The following is a 16,671-nucleotide window of genomic DNA, read 5'->3' as shown; positions in this document are numbered from 1 at the left end:
ACTAAGCTCTGGTTGATTGAGGGGAGTTGGAGATTCGTCTTAGGAGTCTTCTTTGCGGCAATAGGCCAAAGGGTTCAGGTGACTGCCCCTAAGTAGAAGATCTGCTCCCGCCAGCTAGAGAGAGCTCACCCTCCTTTCTCGTGAAAACTTCAAAGAATATGATCTGCGCCCCCACCCAATAATGATTGCAATCCACTAACCATGTACCGTGACCTTCAAAGTACTTGCACTCCCAGGTAATCAGCCCAAACAGATAGCATGTTGAACACCTGATTGACCACCACCCAAGGCTCACCAGGAGCTCAGTGTTTCACTCTTTAACCCATAGGTGGAAAGCTTTTTCAGCCCAAGGGCCAATCCCCTTCCAGGCAATCTTCCAAGGGCCACATGCCAGGCAAAAGCAGGTGGAGCACTTAATGTATATTTTCCCTTCATACAGTAGGCCGGTTTCCACTCTCTCACACAAACACACACCCCTATCCTCAATATAGACAAGCAAGAGGGTTCAAAGACACATTCCAGTCAAACAGAAACATTCAGGAGGCAAAATAGGAGCAGCAAGGGGCGTGGCCTGGAGAGAGTGCTGAGGGCCAGATAGAAAGCCCTGGAGGGACACGTGTGGCCCCCAGTCCTGAGGTTTCCCCAACCTGGCTTAACCCATTCTCATAGCTACTTGCATAAGCAGCAGGCTTGGCTCAGCTCACAGGAGAAGTCTTCCAGGTCACTTTGTTCTTAATTTAATTTTTTAAACCATACGAAGTACAAAGAAGCATGACAAGACCAGCCACCTGTGAAGAGAAGCATAGAAATAAAGTGCTGAGTCCATGAGGAATATTTATACAAGGCCACTGTAGGAATACTTTGGATTATTAACTAAGCTTAATTGTATAAGAAATATCCCCTCCACTGTGGGGCATGGTTCGCATGCTTCACAACACAAAATAGGGTGAGAACTGTGTGCTGCTGAGTTTGCCCTGTTAGGACAAATGGGGCAGTGCCCTATACTCCATCTACCCTCAGCTTGCTGTTGGCTAGCTGTCGCCTGCCTGCATGCCTGCCTATTTAAAACCTGTCTGGGGCAGACAATGCCTATCAGCTTCCTCCTCCTTAGTGCTGCCTCTATAGAACTGGAGAGACACTGTGGTGAAGTGGTTAGAGCAGAGGTCAGCAAACTTTTTCAGGCCGGTCCACTGTCCCTCAGACCTTGTGGGGGGCTGGACTATATTGGGGGGGGGGGAGTGAACCAATTGCTATGCCCCACAAATAACCCAGAGATGCATTTTAAATAAAAGGACACATTCTACTCATGTAAAAACACGCTGATTCCTGGACTGTCCGCGGACCAGATTTAGAAGGCGATTGGGCCGCATTTGGCCCCCGGGCCTTAGGTTGCCTACCCAGGGGTTAGAGTGTCAGGCTGGGAGCTGGGGGAGACCAGGGTTCAAATCCCCACACACACACAGCCATGAAGCTCACTGGGTAGCCTTGGGCCAGTCACTGCCTCCCAGTCTAACCTGTCTCCCAGGGTTGTTGTGGGGATTACACAAGCAGGGGGAGAGCCACATAGGCCACCTTGAGCTCCTTGGAGAAAAGCATGGAATATTAGTGCAATAAGTAAGTAAATAAGTGAACTCAGCAGGAAGGGGGATAAGAACATAAGTAGAATGAGTTGACTTTGCCACTCATTATCTCCGGCGCCACCAGGGATCCCTTTCTCCTGCCCTACCAATTCCAGTGGGCACCACCATCTTTGCTGGTACTTGGCACTTCAACCTCTCCATCTGCACTGGGGTAGCTCAGCTGGTGGAATATGAGACTCTTAATCTCAGGGTCATTGGTTTAGGCGCTATGTTGGGCAAAAGTTTCCTGCATTGCGGGGGTTGGACTAGAATGACCCTTGTGGTCCCTTCCAGTTTTTCAGCACTACAATTCTATGATTCTATGCATCGGGACCTGAGCGATTGAGAAGTGTGGGTGCACAGGGGAATGGTTGTAATCAAGTTCAATTTTGAGACTGCGCAACGTCGTTAGTAATCACAGGTAGGGATGGAGGAGAAATTCAACTCAGGTGACATTTTAGGATGACAGGTGTTTTCAGCGCTGTACATTTAAAACAGTATCACTTCGTTGCCAACAGTCATGGCTTCCCTGCCAAAAGGATTATGGGAAGTGTAATTTCTTCAGAATGCTGAGAGTTCTTAGGAAACCCCCTACGCCCCATGCAGAGCTACCATTCCCATAATGTTTTAAGAGTCAATCCTTTTCCTCAGGAAACTGGCAATTGCAGCTCTGTGAAGGGGAATAGCGGGTCCCCTAACAACTCTCATCACTCTGAACAAACTACAGTCCCCAGGACTCTTTGGGGGGAATATTTAAAGTGGTATGGTGATGCTTTAAATGTACGTATAATGCAGATGGGGCCTTAGATGGACTCAGCCCCATGCTTTTAAAGTTCAGCCCCATGCTTTTAAACTCTCTGAAATAAAAACAGAAACCGAAAGACTTGAAGTGTCAGTGCCAGATTTCTGTGCAAGAGAAGCAACACAAGTTTCAGTCTTTCATTTGGGTGTGAAACTGACTCAGAAGAAGCCCTGAGAAAAATAGGAAATGGGCAGGGGAGAAGGGCCCCACCTCGGCTACACTTTCAGGGCTGTGACAGAAGGGCACTGCTAGCAGCTGACATCACCTACCACAAGCAAATTATCATTCCTCCTGCTTGCCGCCTCTGTATTCTGAATTGGAACGTGTACGGACAACTCTACTTAGGCCACCTGTCTCCTTCGCCGAATGAATACCACCAACGTGACACAATGCCAGCCAGAGGGGATCCACTTTGCCCTCCCAGTAATTTTGGGCATTGTCTCAGTGGGCGGGTTGGTCTTCAACAGCATCAGCCTCTGGATCTTCTGGTTTGCCATCAAGCGCTGGAATTCTGGCATCATGCTTCAGTTCAACCTGGCCTTGGTAGACATCATTGTCCTTCCAGTCATGCCATTGATGGTGGCCTATTTCAGCTTGGGAAACCACTGGCCCTTTGGGCAGTTTGTCTGCCAGCTTCAAGTCTTCCTGCTCAGCACCCACCTGTATGGAAGCATCTACTTCCTCATGCTCATCAGCATCCACAGGTACCAAGCCATTGTCCACTACAACGCCAAGACCCTCTGGAGGAAGAAGTCTGCCTTGAAAAAGCTGGTCTTGGTCTTCTGGGCTTTCCTCTTCCTGCAGGGGCTTCCACTCTTCTTCTTCCTCAAGACTTCAGTCATCGGCAACTCGGTCAAGTGCCTGAGCATCTACCAGTCAGAGCTGACCTATCTCTACCTAGCCTATGGTATCTTCCTGGGGATCTTCTGCTTCCTCATTCCCTTTGGCATCTCTCTGGTGTCCTATGTGATGTTGGGAGCCTACATTGCTAAAATCAGTCAAGCCAATCTCCGAGGCCAAGTAATGAAGACCAAGTCGAAGCAGATGATCACCATTGCCCTGGTCATCTTTGCCACCTGCTTCACACCCCTCCACATCTGTGGGTCCATGGCTTCCATTGTGAGATATCATGGTGTGTCCTGCAAGGTTCTGTACCACATAGAAGTCACCTATTACATTTCTTTGGTCTTCAGCATGGTCAACTGTTGCTTGGATCCCTTCATCTACAACTTTGCCAACGAGAAATTTCACAGGCTCTTTTCCAATTCCCTAAGAGGATTATTGGTGTCCAAGTGAGAAAATGTCCTTCGGAAAAGGAAAGGTAAAAGATAAAACACTATGGGGTTGTAAGCAATGTTAGATATTGTCAGGTGCCGGGATACTGACAGGATCTGAGCCACATAAACTCTATGTGGATTGTGCCAGCAATCTATTGACAAGAACTGCTGCTTATATACATATGTTAACTCTACCTACCTCATAGGGCTGTTGCAAATATGTAGGTGGGAAGGATAACGTACACAACTATCAGCATCTGGGAAGAAAAGCAAGTTACAAAGATATAGCGCCATTCACAGATCATGAAAAGAAAAATAAACACGCACAAAGCCAGAAAAGCAGCTTGAATGCAACATGTGATATTTACAGCAAACTACCAGACCCCATGGGACGTGGGTGGCGCTGTGGGTTAAACTACAGAGCCTAGGACTTGCCGATCAGAAGGTTGGCAGTTCGAATCCCCGCGACGGAGTGAGCTCCCGTTGCTCGGTCCCTGCTCCTGCCAATATAGCAGTTCAAAAGCACGTCAGTGTGCAAGTAGATAAATAGGTACCGCTCCATCGGGAAGGTAAACGGTGTTTCCGTGTGCTGCTCTGGTTCGCCAGAAGTGGCTTAGTCATGCTGGCCACATCACCAGAAGCTGTACGCCGGCTCCCTCGGCCAATAAAGCGAGATGAGCGCCGCAACCCCAGAGTCGGCCACGACTAATGGTCAGGGGTCCATTTACCTTTACCAGACCCCAAATTGCCTGATAAAGCAAAGCAAAGCAGTTTCACAGTTTCGGGGACTGAATTACCAACTCTCAGCCTAGCCCAGGGGTCTGCAACCCGCGGCTCCGGAGCCGCATGTGGCTCTTTTACACCTTTGCCGCGGCTCCGGGGCGGATACTAGCGAGGGGAGGAGGCGCATTGTGCGCCCCGACACTCCCCACTGTGGCGGGCGCTGTACTGGCTGTGACGTCGCATGGGGGCGGTGCGTGCGTTAGTCACGCACCCCCCTAACATCACCTTCCCGCCCGCCCGCTACATTGTAAGGGGCATGTACGCTGGTCACTGTTTTGAAAGGGAGTGAAGAACACACACACAAAAAAGGTAACATGTTAATTTAACGTTTATTTCTATGAGGAGGAGTAATTCTGAGGGGTCAAACAAAGAAATAATAAAAAAGTTAAAAAAAAAGTTATTTTAATAATGATGAGTTTTGCGGCTCCCAGTTTTTTATTATTATTCGGAAACGGGTTCAAGTGGCTCTTTTTGTCTTAAAGGTTGCAGACCCCTGGCCTAGCCTACCTCGCAGGGGTGCTCTGACCATAAAAAGTGGGGAGGGGAAGACAAGATCCACAGCCCTGAGTTCCTGGGAGGAAAAGCAAGGCACAAACATGTAGCAAGCAACACATCCTCTAAGTGTGTGTAGTTTTGGATCTCTTAGCAAAACACAAACACACACACACCAGTCTTGATAAACAAAAAATATATCCCTGTGTTAAAGTATAGTTGATAGGGATCTTAACTTGCTGCAGCTGCATAGTGTTTGATGGTTTTATGGTTGTATTCGTTGCCTTTTGGGTTTTTTTTTATCTGTATAAAGACATTTATTGAAATATGTGGAAATTTAAAGCTGCCCATCTGCTACCATCGAGGCCGAACTAAATAAAATCAGAGGATATAAATAAGCAAAGAAAAAGGAACAGAAATCAGCTTTCAATGTGAAATTCTTAATAATGTGCACACTCAGACTCATGAGAGTTTCTGTTTCTGAGTTGGAGGGTAAAGAGACTTAGGGGAATGGGGAATATTGCATTAGTCTTCCTTATAATGCTAGCTCCTCTCTCGTGTTTTCTAATACTCCTTTCACACTGTGGTACCCGTTGCATTAGACCAATATGCTGACATGTCATGCTAAATTTCATTCACACCAATGAACATCGGGGGTCAACATTGCTGCTCCCCCACCCTGTCTGCACAAGCTTCTGTTCCCCTGTGACTCTCCCATGAAAATGGCAGGAAGGAACTGGTAAGCTGCCCCAAATTTCCTCACTTTACTTCTGAGTTTTCTGTTTTAAGAGGGCTGCATAGAGATACTTTCTGCAATCAGATAACATAGACGTGAGCACTAAACATGAACTACAGTCCATTTGCTTCCCAGAAATGGCTTTTACATTGCGTGAAAGCTCAAATATAATGTGAAAATTAAGATAGGGAAATGGAATAAACTGCCACATGAATGTGACCTCCAGTTTTAACCACAGGTATATTTTCTTCAAAAAGTGAGGCATCAGCAGCATACCTATTAAGTTTTAAGACTTGCCAGGTGGTTGGCAAATAAGCAGAATGCTCTTCACGTTCATGGCTCCTGGCTGCTTGATTCATTGTGCACAGTTAAGAGGAAACAGCAGGCTCTGGAGCACTGTTTGACTATCTCCTATATTGGCAAATATTGTGAAAGGGGGAAGCAGAACATCTTTATCTTTACTCAGTAGGGTACATAGAGAAACCAGTTTGCAATCTGGTTGTACAGAAGGAGAGGGAAAGGGAAACAGCAATCCACTTCCCACAAAGAAATCCCGCTTTGGTTTGCAGACCTGGCTCTGTTATGGGGCCAAGTCTGCAACACACTCTACATACAGCTTCCCTTGTACAGTACTTGATCCAGAAGCCGCAGTTGGTGCAGAATGCTGTAGCAAAGTTGCTGTCAGAATGTGACCTGCTTCTGTCTGCCTATAACATCTCTGCTCAGACACCTGCAACGGTTGCTCACTTGCTACTGGGCCAAGTTCAGCTGTTATTATTCGTGTGAGAAGCCATTAACAGCCTGGGGTCAGTTTATTTGTGGGATTCACCTTACACCACTCGAAAGCTTCGATCTGCAGAACGGCTACTATTACAGGTGCCACATACCGTAATACCCATTGTGCACTTCTAGGGAATTCTTCTTTCAGTGTAGCAGCACTTACACTTTGGAACTCCCTGCCTGTTGACATTAGACACGCATTTTCACTGTTCTCTTTTCAGTGCTTGCTTAAAACAATGTTATTTAAGCAAGCAAGCAAGCCTACCAAGACGCATAGGATGAGCTGACATGTTTTAGTCTCTTTTTAGTTTAATGCTGATCTTAACTGTTTTTAAAAGGTTTCTAATTACCTGTTTTAAAATATATTTTGTCGATAATTTTAATTTTAGTTTTTTCCTGTAAACCGTCTTAGAGGTTTTATTACAATCAAGCTGTGTATAAATGTTGTGAAATAAACACACACAAACACACACAGATTCATTTCGACCCAGTTAGTAACTGGCTTTGATTTGACCTCTGGCTTAACTTTTCGTTATGACCATGCCTTTTCAGGTAACTATTCATCGTATGGGTGTTAGGGGAGGGGTAGTACCTCTGGTGGGGGAACGGTCATTCTCCATCTGGGCTAGTTTGTCCACCTAAGGTCAATACCCTGCACACAGCTCTCACCTGTAGCATCCTGACAAGCAGGACAGTAGACTAAAAGGGTCTTCCTTGGGCTGATTCAGCAGGGCTCTGATTATTGCTCTTGTTAAAAAAAGAAGTATTTTATAAAAAATTCAGTAGTTCCTGTCCCACCCCAACCCTGGATGAATCACCCCAGTTTTTGTCAGCCACCACTGGCACTGTGGGTTAAACCACAGAGCCTAAGACTTGCCAATCAGAAGGTCGGCGGTTCGAATCCCCGCGACGGGGTGAGCTCCTTTTGCTCGGTCCCTGCTCCTGCCCACCTAGCAGTGCAAGTCAAAGTGCAAGTAGATAAATAGGTACCACTCTGGCGGGAAGGTAAACGGCGTTTCCGTGCACTGCTCTGGTTTGCCAGAAGTGGCTTAGTCATGCTGGCCACATGAGCCAGAAGCTGTACGCCAGCTCCCTCGGCCTATAGAGCGAGATGAGCGCCACAACCCCAGAGTCGGCCACTACTGGACCTAATGGTCAGGGGTCCCTTTACCTTTTACTGGCTTACCTAGGATGGCAAGAGAGAGGGACAAAGACCAGAGGCGGCCAGGCCAAATCCTAAGGGAGGTGCAAAGGCCCCACTTGTCCCCAGACATGAACAATGGACCCCAAGGACCTCAATGCACACCAAGGAAGCATCCATGCTCATCATGCCCACAGGTACCTCCCTCCTTGCAGGAGCCTCGTGTGAGCATCATGGGCTGCTGGCATTCTGCCTCAACCTTATTTTCCTGTGACTGACGATGCTTGATTGTTCTCAAGAAACCAAGCCCAGTAGAGGAAATAACGGTGAGAAATTTCTAGGGCTGTGGCTTGTCAAACCACAGGAAAGCTACCGTGGGACCCATTTATTTCTGCAAATGGCATTCTGGCAGGTCTACTCCTTCCCAAAACCAGGGCAGCTTCTGCCTGGCTTAGAGAAGGAGGCATGATGTCCAAGTGCACAATGCCAGGATATCACAATGTCACATGTGCAACAACACCCCCACCAATTGCCCTCACAAGCTGGCACCTCTGGTCCTAACTGTTCCCCTGCAAAAAAAATAAATAATAATAATTCACTGCAGCTTGCTATATCTCTTCTGCCATTAAGATGTGGTATTATGCATGCTTACTCAGCAGCAAGCCTCACTGAGCACAACAGGACTTGCTTCTAACTAAACAAGTCAGGTTGGGCTGAACACCACTTAGTTATTACATTGTCACAGGACTCTTTTGGGTTTTTTTCATTGTCACAGCCCTGGCTTTTTAAAATGATGTTTTTGCAGAACACTTGGGAAGCCCTGGATATGTGTGTTTGTTTTTTTTTAATTTACAAACACTAAATCTTGTTGATCAGCTCTTCAGATGGAATGGTGGGGAACGGGTGGCCCCCCAGATGTTGACTGCTGGGAGCTGGAGGACAACATCAAGAGGACAGCTGTTTCCCCAGTCCTATTTTAAGGCCATTAGATTTGCTTCACAGTCACACCAGTTTGTGACTTACTGGTCCAGATCACAAGCACAAGCCCTTATCTTGCAAGTTCCTTCTGCTCCTTCCTCTATGCATGAATGGAGGAAATTAGAAGATTCTGCTTCTGGGTTGCACCAAACCAATAATTCTTGCATTTTGATGCAATGGGAAACAATGGTTTATCTCAGGGGTGGGGGACATTTTTAATCCAGGGGTGTCACATTCCCTTCTGAACAAATGTTAGGGGCTGCATAGCAGTGGTGGGCTGGGCCAGAGGCAAAGGCAGCCCCCCAACCTTCCCTTAAAGGTAAAGGGACCCCTGACCATTAGGTCCAGTCGTGGCCGACTCTAGGGTTGCGGTGCTCATCTCGCTTTACTCTCCGAGGGAGCCGGCATACAGCTTCCGGGTCATGTGGCCAGCATGACAAAGCCACTTCTGGCAAACCAGAGCAGCGCATGGAAACACCGTTTACCTTCCTGCTGGAGTGGTACCTATTTATCTACTTGCACTTTGACGTGCTTTTGAACTACTAGGTTTGCAGGAGAAGGGCCGAGCAACGGGAGCTCACCCCCTCACAAGGATTTGAACCGCGGACCTTCTGATCGGCAAGTCCTAGGCTCTGTGGTTTAACCCACAGCGCCACCCATGTCCCTCAACCTTCCCTTAGGCACAGATAATTAGATAGAGGTCTGAAAGCAAAAAGCGAAGATCTACCGTAATTCCAATATGGGGAATATTTTGCCCTCTAGTTGTTGCTGAACTACAACCTGCATCAACCCTGACCATTGGCTGTGGTTGCTGGGGCTGATGGGAGTTGTGGTTCAGAAACATCCATAGGGCCAAAGGCTGCCCACTTCCATGCAAGTTGCCAAAAGGCCAGTTTTGTTTTGGCTCAGAGGTGGGCATGGATTTCAGGAAGTACATGCCCCTGTTTGATTTCCTGCTTCTGTTCTGGCTTGCAGGAGAATATGTCACAGAGGAAATGGATTTTGGAAATAGGGAACCCGCATGGTCATAATTAGGGAACTGAAATCAGTGTTGTGTGTGGGCAATATTTGAGTCTGGACTCAATGCCTTACAGGGAGCAGCAAGGAGACTCTCTATGGTAATGTGTGTTGCTTTGTGTACTTCAAAATGTGGCAAGCCAGCTCTGCTGCATTGTGGGGGGGGGGCCTTCTTCTTGTTATATGCTAAGTGGGGGCCCTGGGCATCTGACCTAAAATTCAGTCCTGATGGCGCCACTGACTGCAATGGAGTTAAAGAAACACATGTATACAGTCTTGTACCAAACATGTCTCACACACATCTGTTCCTTCTCTTTCTCCCTATCCTCAGCAGGGGGGGAAATAGCAGCACTGTAGATGAAATATCCTCGGAGTCGAGTGTAAATTTCATGCTTTTTATTCAGCTCGTAGTAGCAATGAATGAAACTTTTCCCAAAACGTCTAGCTATATATACATTAATTACACAATGGGCCCCGCGTGATTGGCTAATTCCGGGCTGCTCCTGTAGGCCAATCAGGTTGCGGATTCACTTCCTCCAGAAGCCTGATTGGCTGCTCCTGCAGGCCAATCAGGTCGCTGATTCAGTTCCACCTGGAGGTGGATTGGGTGGCTGCTGTGGACCAATCAGACTGCTGCATTCTGGATCCTATTGTTCTAGGATTCAGCTCAGTACATAACAGTAGAGAACTAGGGAAATGTGTTGGGCAGTCTGTGACTATTTTGCAATGGGATTGAATCACCAAATTAAGGATTGCAAAATTGAAGCTGTTACATATGACACAAACATAGAGACACAGAGACAGACAGACAGACAGACAGACAGACAGACACACACACACACACACACAGACACACACACACACACACACACACACACACAGTATACTTAAAGCACATGGCTTCCCCTCAAGAATCCTGGGTACTGTAATTTACTCCACATTGAGCAACAATTCCCAGCGCCTGTAACAAACTACAGTTCTCAGGCTTCTTTGGTGAAAGTAATGTGTTTTAAATTTGTGTTGCATGTGATTTAAATGTATGGTGTGGTCCACAATAGCTTTTACTACACTGTTTTAAAAGTAAAGTCTTCCTTTCTCTGTTTAATTAAACACAACATTGGACAAAAATATTGTATATACTAGTGCAGTTAGCCTTTAACACAAGAGCATTTTATAAATACAATGCAACCAGCCATGCTCCCCACCTCCTATTGTCTTCTGATTTCCTGTAGGAGCTGTAGATTATGCCACACTGAGCTACAATTCCCAGCACCTGTAACAACCTGCAGTTCCTAAGCTTCTTTAAGAGAAGCCATGTGCAAGGCCAGTATACCCCCTAAATCCCAGCTGCTGGTGTCAGACATTAAAGGGTTCTTTGTGCATTAGAAGTGTCCCAGGGCACCAGGCCTGCTTGGAAAGAGGATGCTGGGGAAATCCCTGCATTGCAGTGGGTTGGACTAGGTGCCCTTTGGGTTCCCTTCCAACTCTGAAATCCTATGACTCCATGTGCTTTAAAGGTACGGAGTAATGTGACCTAGGGTCTACATATAGTCACTCCTCTCTAGTCTCTGTCCAGACAAGCAAGAGGCATGATCACAGTTGAAGGACACATCCCAACCAAGCAAAAATACTCAAGGAGGGTGCAAGGTAGGGCCAGTGAGAGGTGTGGATCTTCCGTGGAGGAAGGGTGGGATGTAACTAATGTTTGTGTGTGTATTCTTTTTAAAGAAAGCAGAAAACTAGCCAATGGGAAACCATAATGTAGTATAGGCAGGCGAGGAGTAAGAATGCTCTTGTTGCCTCAACCCCCAATCCTTTAAGGTTTGTTTAATGTTATTTATAGTAGAATAAAACACCTTTTTAGAAATAGGAAGAAAAGAAAACCAGCCTTTTGTCTTTGGGAGTGTATTTACATCATTCAAGACGCCAGTGTCCATGTGTCATAGACTGGCTAGACTCAGAGGAATGGTGGGAGAAAACAGCTGGGGAACCCCCAAGAGAAAAAGGCTCAGAGCCCATGGATTGGTGGTGGAATGATGATGAGTGGTTAGAGGGGGAGCCTGGGAGGAGGTGGTGTCGGAAACTGAAGGGTCTGTAGCAGAGAGAAGTCCCGAATCAGAAATGGAGGAGGAAGCTGGAGAGGAGGGAGGCCAAGAGGCAGAGATGAGTCAGGCTGGTGAAGAAGCCATGAGGGTCTCCCCCTCCTGCTGTGACAAGCTCTCTTCCCACCTTGGTCTCCCAGGACTGGGAAAGGTATGAGGCAAGAGGAGCAGGTGCACCGGTGTAGTCTCAGGTTGTTTGGGAAGGACTGGGAGGACGAGGAGACTTAGCCATAGGAAGGCAGGGTCCTTCGGTCTCCACAACTGCCTCACAGGGGCAAGACCTATCATGAAGAGTTGCTGTGTTCATTAGGCCTGCCTCCCCTGAGAAGACTGTTTCTTTTAATAATGAGTTAACTTCACTTACTTTGTGTGATTTATTTCTGGCTGGCTCCCTGACGATGTGCCTCTTTTCAGACCTGGATGATGATGATGATGATGATGATGATGATGATGATAATAATAATAATAATAATAATAATAATAATAATAATAATAATAATTTATTTATACGCCACCCCATCTGGCTGGGTTTCCTCAGCCACTCTGGGCAGCTTCCAACAGAATAGTAAAATACAATAGTCTATTAAACATTAAAAGCTTCCCTAAACAGGGCTGCCTTCAGATGTCTTCTAAAAGACTGGTAGTTGTTTTTCTCTTTGACATCTGGTGGGAGGGCATTCCACAGGGTGGGTGCCACTACCAAGAAGGCCCTCTGCCTGGTTCCCTGTCACCTGGCTTCTCACAGCAAGGGAACCGCCAGAAGGCCCTCTGCACTGAACCTCAGTGTCCGGGCAGAACAATGGTTCATCATCATCATCATCATCATCATCATCATCATCTCACCCCTCACCCTAAAGCCTGAACCTTCTATAAGCCTCTACAGGAAACTCACAAGCAGGACCTGAGCACAAGAGCCTTCTTTCCACCTGTGGTCTCTTGCAATCGGCAATTGGAAGCACTGCCGCTTCTGGCTGTGCAGGCAGATCATAGCCTTCATGGCTAGTATGTTGCACATTTAGAGCCCATTGGGAGCTCTCACATGGCAAACCCACTCCCCCTCAAAATTAGAAAATGCACTGCAAAGTCTGGGATAACATTTGCTTTGACGCAGCTTCATCTAGCCTCTGTGCAAACAAATGTGAATGCATGCTCCCAAAATGGCAATTGTCATCAAATCTGAGCTGTTGCGCACAGGTCCTTCTTTGCAGGCTTGGCATTGGGACATCTGGCTAGCCACTGTGAGAACAGGTTGTTGGGCTAGCTGGGCCACTGGCTGATCCAGCAGGGCTCTTCTTAGTTTTTCTGCACACAAATCAGGACGAATGCTCAATAAACAAGTGTTCTAGTTGAAGTGCCCTAGTTTTAAAGACGCTCTCAGATTTCTCTAGCATTTGAAGGACCAGATAATTTCTGAGAACACCGCAAAGGTCATGAAATGAACAACAGGTTCCACCTTTTGGGGTTGTTTCCCGTTGTCTGCGGACATATTAGAAGACCTTAAAAGGAAATGTACCTTCACCTACAACATACAAAAGGGGGTGGGGGACACACAGCACAACACAACTACACAACAGAAAGGACACGGTTGAACCATATCTTCTAGGAAGTGGCAGGGAACTGAAAACCTGTCTTTTGTTTCTCCTCTTTTCTTCCTGGACGTGCAGTCGTGTGGACCTCTCTTCCAAAGCATCTGGAGCCACCTGCCTCCGTCACATAATGAACACCACCAACGTGACACAATGCCTGCCGTGGGAGCTCCACTTTTCCATCCCAATCCTTTGGAGCATCCTCTCAGTGGGCGGGTTGGTCTTCAACAGCATCAGCCTCTGGATCTTCTGGTTTGCCATCAAGCGCTGGAATTCTGGCATCATGCTTCAGTTCAACCTGGCCTTGGTAGACATCATTGTCCTTCCAGTCATGCCATTGATGGTGGCCTATTTCAGCTTGGGAAACCACTGGCCCTTTGGGCAGTTTGTCTGCCAGCTTCAAGTCTTCCTGCTCAGCACCCACCTGTATGGAAGCATCTACTTCCTCATGCTCATCAGCATCCACAGGTACCAAGCCATTGTCCACTACAACGCCAAGACCCTCTGGAGGAAGAAGTCTGCCTTGAAAAAGCTGGTCTTGGTCTTCTGGGCTTTCCTCTTCCTGCAGGGGCTTCCACTCTTCTTCTTCCTCAAGACTTCAGTCATCGGCAACTCGGTCAAGTGCCTGAGCATCTACCGGTCAGAGCTGGCTTACCTCTATCTAACATACAGAATCTTCCTGGGTATTTTCTGCTTCCTCATTCCCTTTGGCATCTCTCTGGTGTCCTATGTGATGTTGGGAGCCTACATTGCTAAAATCAGTCAAGCCAATCTTCGAGGCAAGGTGATGAAGACCAAGTCCAAGCAGATGATTGCCATCACTCTGGTCATCTTTGGCATCTGTTTTACACCCCTCCACATCTGCCAGACAGTAGGTTTGATTGTGAGATATTACTGGACATCCTGTGGGCTTCGGTACTGTGTAGAAATAGCTTATTATGTCTCCTTAGTTTTCAGCATGGTCAACTGTTGCTTGGATCCCTTCATCTACAACTTTTCCAATGAGAAGTTTTACAAGTCTTTTTCTGTCTCCCTGCAAAGATTGTTATTTGCCAAGTGTAAGAAAAGAGTCCCTCAGAGTAGAGATTAGACACCATGAGAAGCAATGTTCAGTCAAGCATCAAGGTAGGGCTGAGATCAAAGCAAGAATCTCTGGAGGGTGAATCCTCACATTTTGTGTCATTGTGGAGCTCCAGTTTGGATTAGGAAAGAATTATCTGTCCATATTGAGGTACAACCACAAAAATATTTTTCTAGGTAATCTTTGTCCTGAGAAACAATCCTGCAATCTTCATTAATTTTGGCAAATGGTTGTTTGTTTGGTTTATTAAACCAGGTCTGTCTAATGGTCCATCTATTGCAACTGCTCTCTGGAGTTTCAGAAAGGAGCCTTTCCCAACCAATGTTGGGGATTGGACCAGGGAGCCTCTGCATACAAAGCAGATGCTCTCTCCCACCTATTCCCTTGCCCTACTCTTGCTTGCATAATGTGCTCTGCGGCTGCCCTACCTTACATTTTGCTTCTGCTAATTGTGCAGACAGGCTATTGACAGAAATTGCTTGTTCAGCTTTTTTTCTGTTTTGCATTATTTCTCTCCCCAAGCCCCAGCAGCCATGAAGGAATTGGACTTCACTGTACTCTTTGCAAGGGCAGATGCATATTGTTGCATGCATGGACTTGCATGTCATACAAACATGTCTTTCTTGCTAATGCATTGAGAATTACAGGGATAGCTTGGAAAGCTACTGAATGCCCCGAGGCTCAGATGTCAAGGGAGGCATCTCAAGCAGGGCCAGTGCACCCATGAGGCAAGGTGAGGCAACTGCTACAGGTGACAAAATGCACAGGGGCAACAGATCCGACCTTCAAGGATACATAGCAACCACAGCTATGGTGTGCTACTTGGGGGCTGGTTGTACTTCCTCCTCGGCAGCCTTCTCCAGTGGCCTCTGATGGTCTTCTCCACCCCACCCAGAAGGAAATGGTGGGTCTGCCCTCTGAGGTCTCCTGGGCTCTGCATCTACCTGGCATGATTTTGAGCGGGCCCCTTCCCCTACCCCACTGACAACCTTTGATTCCACTTCAACCATCAGTTAAGGCTGATTTGATTCCACACACCTTGCCTTGTTCCTGATGTAGATCTTCACTCACCCCTTCTTCCCTGGGGGGGGGGGGGGAGGATGCCATTTTGTGGTTTGCCTCAGGTGCCAAAATGCATTGGGCCAGCCCTGGTGAAAAGTATGTGAGGGGTGGAACCTGGAAGGCAAGGGGTGGAGCATGAGGTTGACAAGGGGACCCCATGTTAACCAGGAAGCCATCCTGGAGGAACTCAATGTGATAAGGAACAAGGGAAATAAAGGGTTGTTACTCAGGAGCAAGATTCTTCCGAGAGTCTGATATGTTATGGATTGTGGAAGCCCAGTGAGGGTAGATTGCATTTTAATCTGCTTTATTTTGGTTTTCTTTGCTCCAAGAGAATACCATGGTTTTCTGTAACTTAAGCATTGCATATCTTTGTCTTAAAAGTCCTTCTTTCTGTTTTAGTAAACTTCAGAACTTGTTTCATAAACCTGTTGTAATGGCTTCTTGTTTTAACATCAACACACTTGGACACTATATACCCCACTACCTCGAGATGCCCTGGGCCTAGGGGAATTTGGAGGCTGGTAGAGAAGGGGCAGACTTGTGGGAATATTTGAGCCCTTTGCGTGTTGGCAGCTGTGAACTTTAAAGGGGGGGAGTGGGCCAAGCAAAGGGGTGCACTCTGTGTTAGCCATGAACACCCTTCCCTTGGATGGCAGGGGAGCCAATGCGGCTGGGACGTGGCCAGCACGCACATCCTTAAAAAAGGGGGTTTTATTGGGAAATTCTGTAGTTTAACAAAAATACAAATATAATGGGGAAAGTAGTAGCAAGCAAAAAAGTGCATCTGTTGTAAAATCAGATAGTGCATCTGTTGTAAAATAAATACATTAGAAGTGTTACAGAAAAATCTAGGTGTGAGGCTGCTCAGTCACCCAGCTCGTCGGGCAGAGCCCGCGGGTCCCTGCGGAATAAAGGAAGGAGTCCAGCCACCAACCGGAGCAAATAGCTGTAGACCAAAGTTTATTGCACAACAGGTTCAAAGAGGAATTTTGAACCCTGAGGGTGGGGTGACAAGGACTTTTAAAACTTTGCCACCATATCCCAGAATACAGTTCATACAGCAACATTAATACATCATTGGAACATCACTGACATGAGACAAAAGGGATGGGGTAGACAGGGGTTACACTAGTTTAACCTTGGCAAACATGTCCAGACGAGTCCTTGGTAGAAGATTGGTACAAGCAGACATGTCAGCGCAAGACCCAGGTA

The 16,671-nt window shown here is 46.9% G+C and overlaps 1 protein-coding gene across 1 annotated transcript; it reads left to right on the top strand.

Annotated features, from left to right (window-relative positions):
• Nucleotides 1–2,473: 2,473 nt before the first annotated feature.
• LOC310837127 (uncharacterized protein) lies at nt 2,474–15,563 on the top strand. Its single transcript, XM_083723195.1, has 3 exons — nt 2,474–3,713; nt 5,703–5,712; nt 13,219–15,563. Exons 1-3 carry the CDS (start codon nt 2,788–2,790, stop codon nt 14,401–14,403), a joined length of 2,121 nt encoding a protein of 706 aa, XP_083579321.1. The 5' UTR covers nt 2,474–2,787; the 3' UTR covers nt 14,404–15,563.
• Nucleotides 15,564–16,671: the final 1,108 nt, after the last annotated feature.

The sequence above is a fragment of the Podarcis gaigeae genome (genome assembly GCF_964106915.1).
Source record: "Podarcis gaigeae genome assembly, chromosome: Z".
NCBI lineage: Eukaryota > Metazoa > Chordata > Lepidosauria > Squamata > Lacertidae > Podarcis > Podarcis gaigeae.
The sequence above is the reverse complement of the archived record's forward strand: the minus strand, read 5'-3'. Positions and strand labels throughout refer to the sequence as shown.